The sequence below is a fragment of the Grammomys surdaster genome, unplaced genomic scaffold (genome assembly GCF_004785775.1).
Source record: "Grammomys surdaster isolate TR1022 unplaced genomic scaffold, NIH_TR_1.0 185, whole genome shotgun sequence".
NCBI lineage: Eukaryota > Metazoa > Chordata > Mammalia > Rodentia > Muridae > Grammomys > Grammomys surdaster.
Genome location: NW_021604630.1, coordinates 16,753,583 through 16,766,523, shown reverse-complemented (window position 1 = coordinate 16,766,523; position 12,941 = coordinate 16,753,583). Strand labels below are relative to the sequence as shown.

General features: G+C 39.5%; 1 protein-coding gene across 1 annotated transcript in view; it reads left to right on the top strand.

Moving 5' to 3' along the window:
• Positions 1 to 999: 999 nt before the first annotated feature.
• Positions 1,000 to 12,941, top strand: part of Fgl1 (fibrinogen like 1) — a 28,840-nt gene continuing 16,898 nt past the window's right edge. Inside the window, exons 1-4 of the mRNA XM_028768234.1 lie at positions 1,000 to 1,129; positions 1,655 to 1,821; positions 9,547 to 9,626; positions 10,166 to 10,352. Coding sequence (XP_028624067.1) covers positions 9,564 to 9,626; positions 10,166 to 10,352 — 250 coding nt within the window. The 5' untranslated portion in view covers positions 1,000 to 1,129; positions 1,655 to 1,821; positions 9,547 to 9,563. The remainder of the gene's footprint in view (positions 1,130 to 1,654; positions 1,822 to 9,546; positions 9,627 to 10,165; positions 10,353 to 12,941) is intronic.

Below are 12,941 nucleotides of genomic sequence, written 5' to 3'. Positions count from 1 at the left end.
TCTTGAGTCTCGTGGTCCTCCATAGCTGACTTATGATAATGTATCTGAGTAGGTTTTGCTACCAAATTATTTATCTGCTGTATCACAGAGTTAGTCTGCCTATTTGAGGGCCAGGGACCAGCAGAAAAAAGCAAAAAGAACCCAAATAATGGTCCCAAGATGGGAGGAAATAGGGTTGACAACCTTGGAGAGGCTGAAAACCAATTCTTGTACCAGCATTCATCTGTCTCTTTCTCTCTCTGATTTTTCTCAGGGCCTTCACTGACCTATTTCATGCTCTCTTTAACCCTTCTTGTCTTGTCTATGTAAAGGCAACCTTCTTTAAGGGCTGTACACAGTCAAGAGCTGTACACAGCCTTTTCTATTATAATAGAATAAATCAAGTCCAATAAGGATCTTTGCGATTTTAGGAGGTCTCTTCAGACAGCGAAACGAGGGATTTCTTCAGATTAGTGATGTCAATCTTTAGCTGTTTGATGTTCTTGTCAGTGGTCCTTCAAAGGTCTGAATAGTATAAGGCCAGCATCTGGATTAGAACTTCTAACAGCAGACATCACGGGTGATTCATTTTTACCTGGGATGCTGCCTGAGTTAAAGCTCCTGGGAGTCCCTCTTTCTCTTGGTTTTCTGGGGTTGGGTGCTGAGCTGCTGCCTGTGACATGCTCTATGCATGGGCCCAGACTGGAAGTCTATTATTATTTTTTTAAGACATCAGGACTGACTTTCCTATAAGAACTTCCGAATTTTCTAAGTCAATCATCAGAAAGTGTTTAACGGGAAGGTCAAATACCGGCAAAGCTTTCCACTTAGTAACAAAGGACAGAAAGAAAACACTCTACTTTTTTACTGGAATCTGAGTTAAGAAATAGGGGGCAACAGAACAAAAGTCAAACAACTGCTTGAGTTACGTCAGAACGAAGAGAAGCCATCACCTGGTTTCCAGTCTGAAATTGTTACACAACGAGATTAGTAGAACTGATAAAGTTACCTTTTACACATTAGACACCGCACTAGAGGCTTTAAAAACAAAAAGAACACCTAACGCAGAGCACCGCTTACAGGGAGTAAGTGTCACAATCTTACACATCAGAGACCACTGTTGCTAATGGACAGTCCCACATCGATGCAGGTACTCACTGCTCTGATGGGAATAAGGGTGGTACCAAAAAAAAAAAAAATGTGAAGTTGGGAGGTCGACGTGCTTTAGAGGACATGGGGAAACTTGGGAGGGAATGGGAGGTGGATATGGTCATATTTCATGTTTTCATGTCTGAACTTCTCAAGAATAAAGAAAAGTTATAACTTAAAAGGACCAAGTAAACCAATGGTTCTGTCTTGTCCATTATGAGCCTGTGGTGGTGGTGTTCTCCTACCTAAGAAAAATGCAGCCTCTGCCCCCGTCTTAGCCCAAATGATCCTTTAGTTTCCTTCTTTGCAGGTAGCAGTTTGTTAACTTTTACCATTTGTAAGACAAAGCTTCAGATGCGCTTGGCTTTTAGGATAAAGTACAAACTTCTCTGGATGAACATAGGTATGAATTGCTGAAATACAGATATGTAATCCAATAAAATATCCTGCAAGGAGAAGAAATTGAAAATATAAGAGTATTTGGGTTTGCCCTCCATTTATTTATTTATTTTTGTATTCCTTCCAGTTAAACTGATTTCCTCATACTGTCTCTGGATTAAAGCCAGAGTCAACTTTGCCTGCATCTAACCAAATAATGGGGAAAAGCATTTGTAATTCTGACTTCAGTTAGAAGTTTCTGGGAGGCCCTGTGTAGACCGAGCCTAGCTGAGCACTGATTCATTTTGACTTGAGGTAAGTTATTATCTGGACTCCTGACTAGACTGTAATAATGGTGACTTTTTTTTTCCTTGACAGTAGTAAGTGACAGACACCAGGACTCAAAAAGTAACCTCAAAGAGGCTTTCCAGAGAGATCTGGATGATGGACCGTAAGGCAGAGCTACAATTTGAAGGAGAGATTTAGAATTTAATTAGCTTCCAGTCTCTTTGTACTTTGAGTGAGTTGGATGGGGAGTTCACAATAGAAGTTTCCATTTCAGCCTACAGAATTGAAAACAGACTAGACCACATTCATTGATATTTGGGCTTCCCAAATGCTTTTCTTCAACTATTTGGGGATCAAATAGGTTTAGCTTTTTAGACCTCTTTAGAAAATATATAAATTCTTAGTATAAAAAACAAGGCTATAGTTATGGTCCATTTTCAGAAAATGTGGGCATGTGTGGAAAAGCAGCCTATCATGGGTCTCTCAGGCTGTGCTTACGGGTAATATTTTCACCGTCTGCATTAGTGTCGTAGCTCATGTATGACTGCTAACTTAGAAAATATAGTGCTATCGATAATTTTTCTCTTTTAATTTTTTTCTTTTTCATTTTATCGAAAGGTTTCTCCTACCCCACCTCTACTCCTCCTGGGTCCTCCCATTCTCCCCTGTCATCTGGATCTACTCCTTTTCTGACTCTCATTAGAAAACAATCAGGCTTCTAAGGGATCAATATAAAATAATGTGATATGAAAAAAACAAGAACGAGCCCATTGCAGTTGACAAGACAGAAAGAAGGAAAAGACCCCCAAGAGGAGGCACAGGAAACAGAGACCCACTTGTTGTCACACTCAGAAATCCCATAAAAACACTAACCTGGAAGCTGTTGCAGACTATGCAGGCTCTATGCATAGTGCCTTGGTCTCTGAGTTCATAGTGATCGGATCATATTGATTTGGGCCTTATTTTGGTATCATATATTCCCTGTGGCCTTTCACTTTTTCTGCCTCCTTTTCTGAAGGGATCCCTGAGCCTGAGGGGAGGGATTTGATGGAGACACACTGCTTAGTGCTGAGTGTTCCAAACTCCCTGACTGTCTGCATAATGTCTGCATAATGTCTAGCTGTGGGTCTCCGTATTCTTTCCCATCTTTCGCAGGAGGAAGCTTTCCCGATGGTGGCTGGGTAAGGCACTAATTTTTTTTTTTTTTTTTTTTTGGTTTTTTTCGAGACGGGGTTTTTCTGTATAGCCCTGGCTGTCCTGGAACTCACTCTGTAGACCAGGCTGACGTCGAACTCAGAAATCCGCCTGCCTCTGCCTCCCAAGTGCTGGGATTAAAGGCGTGCGCCACCACCGCCTGCCTGGCAGAGTTCCTTCTTTTACATTTATTTTATCTTCTGTCTTCTCATAATGGCCCATTCAAAACATATCGTTTAAACAAGATTATATGCTACTAACATATTTTGTTTTGTGATTCTACTTATAAAAGACACTTACCATAGCGCTTTTCTAACGTTAGATGTTTTTGCCTTTAAGATTAATGCAGTATAATTTGCTAAGTTCTGTTAGTCAGCAATGGGCATGGTAACATAGTAACACAGCATTTGGGAGGCAGAAGCGAGAGGATTATTGCAAGTTTGAGTCCAACCTGGTCAACACTAGAATTCCAAGCTAGCAAGAGTTATACTGTCAGACCCTTCCACAAAAAAAGTCAAACACACACACACACACACACACACACACACACACACACACACACACACAGAGAGAGAGAGAGAGAGAGAGAGAGAGAGAGAGAGAGAGAGAGAGAGAGAGAGAGAGAGAGAATATGACTTACTGAGTAATTATTTAGGTTCTGGGAATTGAATCAAGAGCCCTATTCATGAGAGGCATATTCTGCCACTGAACTGCATGCCCCACCTCCTTAAAATAATTTATATTGAATAAGACAGCCTAAAAGCAGATACTTGAAGATAATTTCAAGGAATAATTTTATAATAATGTTAAAGATTAATGATTTTTAATTCAAAATACCTGAAGCAAAAATACTATAAAAAAATACAACCAATCTTAGTGAATGATAAGGGACAGGATGATGTTAGTATGAACTAGATGTACAGAATAAGGATGGTTTACTATCATGAGTAATGAAGACTGGATTGGCAGTGCAGCTGTATCCAATCACAGAATGTTGTATTAATTTTTTAATCTCGATCAGGGATTTCTACCCTGCCTTCGAACATTCAGTTCACAGATAATATATATTTATAATTATTTTATACTTATATTTTACATTTATAATAAGCCTTTACATTTATTTAAAAAAAGCACTAGCGCTGAACAGATATCTAGCCTCTATGTATATTTCCCTGCCAATAACACTGAGATATGACTTGCCATATTTCTCCTTGGACAGTCTTAACTGCAACTGGCCAACTCTCATGATCAGTTCTCACAATCCCTTACCCAATGGCATCTTCTCTCTCTATCATATATCCTCTTCTCCCCATCAAGGTCTCTCCTCCAACCCCAAGCCTAGAAACCGAACCCTACCTACCTCTCTTTTGCCCATCTATAGGTTGCCTGTATCTTTATTCAACCAATAGTTTTACATTAAAGAGCAAGGTCACATAGCATTACTTGGTGGTATACTTACAGCTTCTCTCATCCTTTAGGCAACCAGATTCAGATGTATTCGTTACTTTTCTATTGCTGTGATAAAACACCATGACCTCAGCAACCCATGGAAGAGTTTATTTGGGCTTATAGTTAGAGTGCATGATTGTAAGATAGGTAAGAGGTATAGCAGGAACAGTAAGCTGAGAGCTCACAGCTTGAGGCAGAAGCAGGAAGCAGAGAGAACAAACTAGGAATAGTTAGAAGCTTTGAAACCTCCAAGTTTGCCTCCAGTGACACACAACTCCTCCAGCAAGGCCACACCTTCTAAACCTATCTAAAGAATGCCATTAACTGGCAACCAACTATTCAAATGCCTGAGACTATAGGGGATGTTGTTCACCTAAGTCATCACACAAGGCTTTCTGCAAAATACTTTTGTCTGCCGAGTCATTTCCTGGCCCAAACCAGGTTTTCAAAGAAGTATTTGTAGTACTCCCCCCAAATTCTTCCATAATGAAGTATATATTGGGTAGAATTACAAATCAGGATGCATAAATTTAGAAGACAGCATATTCCTGAGAATATGTTTGATAGTCACTTTAACATAAGCCCTTTGAAAAAGACGTTACATTCTGAAATTGCTTTATTTAAAGACTACCGGACAAGGAGCTGCTTTGGATGGGCTGCTTTTGAGTTGGTAACACTAGAAAACTGAGACAGACACCTGTCAAAAGCTTTAAAATTTGTTACTACTAAGCATAATGCTAAGCAAGATTTAATTTAAAAAAACCTTTTTTCAATTGTCTATTTATTTTTTTAAAAAAGGATTTATTTATTTTATGTATATGAGTACACTGTCGCTGTCTTCAGACACACAGGAAGAGGGCATCAGATCCCATTACAGATGGTCACGAGCCATCAAGCAATTGTCGGGAATTGAACTCAGGACCTCTGGAAGAGCACTCAGTGCTCTTAACTACTGAGCCATCTCTCCAGCCCCTAATTGTTTATTTATGTATGTAGCATGTGTGCACGTGTGCAGGCCAGCATGTATGCAGGTCAGAGGGCATTTTTCGGGCATCCCTTCTCTTTTTCCATCATGTAGTTCTGAGGATGGAGGGCCTGTCCTCCAGCTTCTTAGCAAGTGTCTTTTTACTTCTCAGACATTTTGCTGATATCTGAGCAATATTTATATCTGTTATGTAATATATGATAGTTATATATGCATAAAAAGCTAATATATATTGTATACAAATATATCTTACAAAGCACTTTTTACCCATTTTAAAGTTTTTATTTAATGCTTATATTTTTAAAAAGTTTTTAGTTAATGTTTGTATTTTTGAAAGTTTATCAAATCCATCATTTCCTTACCCCCCTCACTACCTTTCCCTCTCAATGTCACATACATTTTTAAATAAACACACTGACCTCTGCCTCTGTGTGAATGGGTGTAGGACCACCTACTTGAGCACAGGTAGTCTCCCAGGGGCCACATCTCTAAAAGCTAACTCTCCCTCATGGGTACCAGTTACCAATAGCTCCTCAGCCAAAGGCAGGACTTTGTGACACCCTCTCCTTCCCATGCTTGGCCTTTGGGCTAATCTTGTGTGGGTTTTATTTATGTAATCATAGGGTCTGAATTCATGTATGTGTGAATTCTCTCATGTCAACAAACACAATTTCAATGTAGTCATCACTTGTTTCTACCTTTTCCTGTTCCGTTATTCCCTTTTAATCCTTTGTAGCACACTAGAGTATTTTCCCACCCTCAAAAGTGACACTACCAGTGGCCCCTTTCTAATTTTTGTAATCTCTATGAGTATTCCAGAGGAAACACATATACCTTAAGATCCAAAGGAAATATATACGAGTGAGAGAAAACATGAGATATGTATCTTTTGGGGTCTGAGTTACCTCACTCAGAATAACTGTTTCCAGCTTCATCCATTTACTGGTAGATTTCATAATTGCATCTTTCTTAATAGCTGACTAAAAGTCTGCTGTATCAGTGTCCTAGGGTTTCATTATCCATCCATCAGTGGTTGGACATTTGAGCCGTTTCCTTCCCTAGCTATCGTGAATAGAGCAGCAATGACCATGGTGAACTCACATCTTAACAGCAGAACATAGAGTCTTTTGGGTATCTGCTCCAGAGTGATGTCGCTGGATCTTATGGCATGTCTATTTCTAGCTCTTTACATTGATTTCCACAGTGGCTAGACCAGTTATACTCCTACCTGTAACCGTACTTCTTAGCTACTTTATTGGATTCTTTTATCTACCACCCTTCTCCACCCCAATACTAGGTAGGCAAGAAAGAAGGTTAGAGGGGAAAGGTGAACAGATCACTTTAGACTACTTCCTGATGATTAGTGGCATCAGGTTCCTTGGAGGAAAACCAATCTTCCATCATCAGGATATCCACAACCAGAAACAGGCAGCAATCCAGCAAACAACAGGGACTGGCAAACAGCAGCAGCAGGGACCAGGAGCTCCTGCAGCCTCTTGGAGCTAGGGCATTTTTATACCCTCTCAAGAGTCTCCAGAATTCCGAACATAAAATATCTTCAGCTGGCAGAACCACACTCCTGTCAGACTAAAGGTTGAATCATAGTTAGCTGCTGTGGACAATCTGAAGTATCCCATATCCCACACCTGGAATTAAAACAAAAACATATTTGCATAACGTTAATGGGTTTTTAAAGAAACCAAAATTCTCACTCCACCCACCACCAGCCACGTATTCATGCCAGCATGTGTTGCCATTTGTTTTCTTCTTCTTTAACTTGGCCATTCTGACAGGAATAAGATGAAACCTCAAAGTAGTTTTAATTTGTCTATTCATAATGGCCAAGCATGTTGAACATTAAAACAAAACATTTCTCTAGATGTACAGCTATTGAGAATTCAATGCTTTTAAGATCATCAAATAAAGTGTTGGGTATTAAATTGAGATTTTTTATCCTTTGCTATGTTTAAAAATTAAAGGAATATAGTCTATTGAAATAAAAATGTTTCTCATTTAGATGTATATTTTGCCTTTGAGAACTCTGTTTAGTTCCGTGTTCCATTTTTTTTTTAGGTTGGGTTGTTTGTTTCCTTGATGTTTTAATTTTTGAGTTCTTTGTATACTCTAGATAGTAATCCTCTGTCAAGGATTTTCCCCATTCTATAGATGGCTTTTTCACTCAAACAATCACATTCTTTGCCCTGGCATTTTAGTTACATGGGGCCCTATTCATCAATTTTGGATCTTCACTTCTGGGATCCTATGCATAAAGTTATTTCCTGTGCCAATGACCTCTTTGAGATTCAGGGTATTAGGTCTTGCTTTGAAGTCCTTGATCAATTTGGAATTGAGTTTTGTTCAGGGTGAGAGATAAGGATCCAATTTTATCCCTCTGCACTTAGCTAACTAGTTTGACGAGTATCGTTTTTTAGAAGATAGTGTCTTTTCTCAAACGTGTGTTGCTGGCCTCTTCATCAAAATTCAGGCGTCTGCAGAAAGCTGAGTTTGTATATGGGTCCTCAAATCTATTTCATTGATCAATGCCCTTGACATTCTAGAACCACTTTTTATTGATGCCGGGGGAACTGAGACCTTTTGTAGGTATGGATTTGAATAGTCATTTAAAAGTAAAATCACCGTGCTCAAATTTTGCTATTCACTGGAATCACCTGGAAGTCTTCAACACAGTCTAGTGGCTCACACCTGTAGTCTTAGTTTAGTAGGAGGATTGCCCCCAAGTTCAAGGTTAGCCTGCGAAGCAGAGGGAGTTCCAGACCAGTCTGGGCTATAGACTCTTGTCTAAATAAATAAGTGCAAAATAACAACAAACAGAACAGAATGGAACAAAATTCTAAAGTCTTACTACTATTACTACTGTTAAGGTTACTGTTACTGCTACTGCTACTGCTACTGCTACTGCTACTGCTACTGCTACTGCTACTACCTATAGACATTGAATTTTATCTTTGGAAATTGAGATGACTCATCCTTTGTCATATCTATGCTGTTATCTGTCATCTCCCCCACCCTCCCTACAGGTCCCAGTGACTTACGCAATTTAGGAACCATTTATTTTGATAAAATAAGGTAGATGAAGCAGTTGGTGAAAATGAGTAGCAGTCATATGTTCTATCAAGAAATACTTTTACTCCAGCAGGAATTGTGTATAAAAATTAAAACTGTGCAAGCGGTTTTCTATCATTCGCTTCTAAAGTTTATGAAAAACTCAGCATTGCAACAGCATCCGGAAGTTACTGAATATGAACAAATGTTTTCAACAGGAGTCACGACGTCAGGATTGATTGAAAGAGCTAGAGGTATAGCTTAGCAGGAGAGAACATGCCTAGAATGCACAAGGCTCCTGGGGTTTGATATTCAGCCCTAAAAAAGGCAACCTTGCGGAACAGAAGCCAGGTATTCTATATAGAAGCAGGAGGGTCTTGAACTTGATGTCAGCCTGGGCTGCATAATGAGACCTTGGAGAAGGCAGAAAGGAGGAGAGAGGAGAGAGGAGGAAAGTGAGAGGGAAAAGGAACAGCAGCTGTAACGTTAACATTTCTTCCACAAATTTAATAAAGCAGGACTAAAGATCTTACATTGTTATGATTTCTTGCCTATATATTAAGATATCAAGACAATGTACAGCACTTGGGAGGTAGATACAGAGACAGGTAGGTCTTTGTGAGTTCAAGGCTAGCCTGGCATACACAGGGAGTTCCAGCCCAACCAGGAGACTACATAGTGAGAACCTGTCTCAGAAAAAAACTAGTATTTCACATCATTATCTGTTGTTCATTTAGCACCTGCATGTCCAAATAAACAAAAAATATTATCCCAAAATTTCCTCAGGCTGGGCCAAAATATGGAACCAGGTCTCTCTGCAGAAGGAGCCTGTTCCTTTCGACTCTCTCATGAATTGGCACATTTGAGCCCTTGATGAAACTGAACCCTTTTGTGTGTCTGTGTCATTGAGCAGGTTCAATTCTTTCTAAGCTTTGATGGGGTTGATTCCCATCGTTTTGTGTGTCAGAAGCCTGGATGGTAAGTAGGGGATACATTTCTGGCTAACCCTCAGGTGCTCTGGAACTTTATCTGGTCTCATGAGGAATTCTTTTTTCTTGTAGTTCTCTCAGTGGGAAGAATGGGGGAGATTTGCAGCCTCGTCCTCCTCACCGTTGCTTTGATAATGGGAAGGGAGAGCTGGGTAAGCCTCTTGGGCAGACTGTTGTATCAGTACGCCCTGCTTTGAGATGGAGTTTCTTTTTAATTTCCAGAGAACCTATTGTTAACTTGCTACTACTAAAACCTAAGGGTGGGAGGAATGAGAGAGTTCTGTGGAAACGTGTGGCACATAGTAACATTTAAACACTTAAAAAATAAAAATCAGGACCCACAGCAAATCAGTGAAATGTTTTTAAGCTGGCTGTGCTATTTCCTCTTCACCTGCTATTAGGCATTCAAAACTGGCTATAGTAGCTAGCATTGGACTTAGGCTAATATTGACCATTGTTGGCATATATACTACTAAGATGACCTGAAGGTGATTTCAATGAACTTGTGTCTCCGTTTACAAGTCCCCAAAGACAAAGGACCAACTTATTCATAGTTATTGGAAAAATAAAACAGCTCCCTAGTTGAAATAGCATTCTGAAATAGAAGTAGGAGACAAAATTGCATCAAGGATTATCTAGATTATTAGCAACATGTCTATTTCAAGAACTTGAGATGCACATTGCTTTGCAGGCCCTCGAGAATGAGAACTGTTTGCAGGAGCAGGTGAGGCTCAGGGCTCAGGTGTACCAACTTGAGACCCGGGTCAAACAACAGCAGGCCATGATTGCACAACTCTTGGATGAGAAGGAAGTCCAGTTCCTGGATAAAGGACAGGAAAACAGTTTCATTGACCTTGGAGGCAAGAGGCATTATGCAGGTCAGAACTGGTTTTTCTTAAATGTTTCTACCATTTGTGTCACACAGTCATAGGTAATGATGATACTAAACATTCAATGACTTTGGGATTTTTCTTCGTTTAGTTTCATTTTTTTGTTTTCAACTCAGGATCTCATTATATATAGCTCAGGGTGGCCTGGTACTTAACTGTCTTTCTGTCCCAGCTTCCTCAAGCGCTGTTGTGGTGATTTGAATACGTTTGACTCAAGGGAAGTGGCACTATTAGGAGGTGTGGCCTTCTTAGAGGAACAGTGTCACTGTGGGAGTGGGCTTGGAGGTCTGCTAGTGCTCCAGCTCTGCCCAGTGCAGAAAAGACCCTCCTCCTGGTTGCCTAGAGAAGGCAGTCCCCCCGCTCCTGGCTGCCTTTGGATTAAGATGTTGAACTCTCAGCTTCTTCAGCATCATGTCTGCCTGCACATCGTCATGCTTCCCATCCATGACGATAATGGACTGAATCTCTAAAACTGTAAGCCAGCTTCAATTAAATATTGTCTTTTATAAGAGTTGCCTTGGTCATGGTGTCTCTTCAGAGCAATGAAACCCTAACTAAGACAGCTGGGATTTCAGGTGTGCCTCCCACCACCACCACCACCCTCAGCTGACTTCACATCTTGGTAGAAAGCTGTGCCTATTCCAATGACAACATGACTCATTTCATCAATTTAAAATGTCTTATTTTATATTTTACCCTAATCTCTTTAGTGTGTGCCGTAGAATTTATGATATGAATAGTAGGTCTCTGATAATTCCTGTATCTTTTTTTTTTTTAATTTTTTAATTCTTGTATCTTAATAAGACATCAGGACAACATATTATAAGATATTCACCTATAAATGACAGTATAATTGAGAATGTTTATATTTAAACTTTGTTTTTATGTTTTTCCTACTTACATGTGTATGTAGTTTTCCATTCTGATTATTTTGAACTGGGTCTCTCTGTGTTGTCTAGTCTAGGCTCAAACTTCTGAGTGAAAGCAGTCCTTCTACCTCAACTTCTTGAGTAGTTTGGAGCACTGGTGTGTGCAACCATACCTGGTTCCCCTCTGAAAACACAGTGAAAAGTAAATTAATAGAATGAAACAATGGGAAAAGGAAAAACTCATTTTTAAGGAAAATAAGAGTAGATTTTAAATATGTCTATTTAATGGTTTGACATTTTTTTCCTTTTGGTTAAGCCAAAATTTATCTCGTAGAAATGAAATGATGAACTCTGAGCACAGTATAAACACCACTGCCCACATCGCTATTCCCCAGAGAATAATGTCCCTTCGATTTCCTGTACATATGAATGGATTCTGTAGGAGTAAACAGTACTGGTTAGAATCAAAGAGAAGACTGTCTAGGGCTCTTTGTTCAGTCTTCTCTGTGGCTGCACTGCTATTATGTGTTTTAATTTCTCTCCTTATGAATATCAAGTCTAATTTGGTCAAATAACTGATTGCTGTGTAGGGTTTGGAAGGATATCCAATGTATTTAAAGATGTTTATTACTATCCTATATGTATGGATGCTTTGCCTGTATGTGTATGCCCGTGTACTGTTTGCATGGAGGCCAGAAGAGAGAGTCAGGTCCCACGGAGCTGGAGTTAAAGACAGTTGTGAGCTGCCACAGTGGCGCTGGGTATTGTACCCAGGTCCTTTGAAGAGAAGCCAGAGTTCTTAACATCTGAAGCATCTCTCTAACCTCAGTCAATGCATTTTACCTCCCCATCGACTATCAGTGTTTTGAAACACAGTTGCCTTTCATGTTTACAGATGAAAGAAATGGGAATGGATGAGCAAATAAAAATTGAGAAATCTGTCTGACTATAATCAAAACTAGATGTCAAAGACATGTCAATCTTACAGAAATAAAACTTTCCCAATTTGAGGGAGTACTTTTCATCGTTAAGGAAAATACCTGACTAGAAATAATTTAAGGAAGAGGGATTTATTTTGGTCTCAAATCCCAAGGACACATGTGAGCAGTTTATGGGGACTATGTCACAACTGGACATTCTGGGATGAAGAAATGCCAGTATTTTATAGTGGGTTAAAGGTGTCTAACCTTTGCCTCCAATGTAAAAGTTATCTTTATTTTAGCAAAGAGCGCAAGATCTGTCCAGTAGGAGATGTTATCTCAGTATCTGGCTGCCTGCCATACAAGTATGCTTTAAACATAGGCTAGAATATAAACTCTGTCGAAAAAATATGTACAGATGTAAGTGACCTATGGGGAATTATCTACAAACATTGCCTCCATTCTTTGCCAGGCTAATTAATGAAGCATCACTGCAGGTCAGAAAGTAATTTGTAAATTTGCTGTTGGATGTGGATGAAAATGTTTAAGAATCAGGTCAGACTTCTTACTAAATTTCATTCCATGGCTGAGATGGGAGGGGGAAAGCATGGGAAACTGAGGCACATAGGATCAAATTACACCACATAGGTGTATGAAATATGACAAAAGATGATTTCATATATATGTATGGGTATGTATATCTACATATATCTACATATATTTGTATAGGTATGTATATCTACACACACACACACACACACACACACACACACACACACACACACACA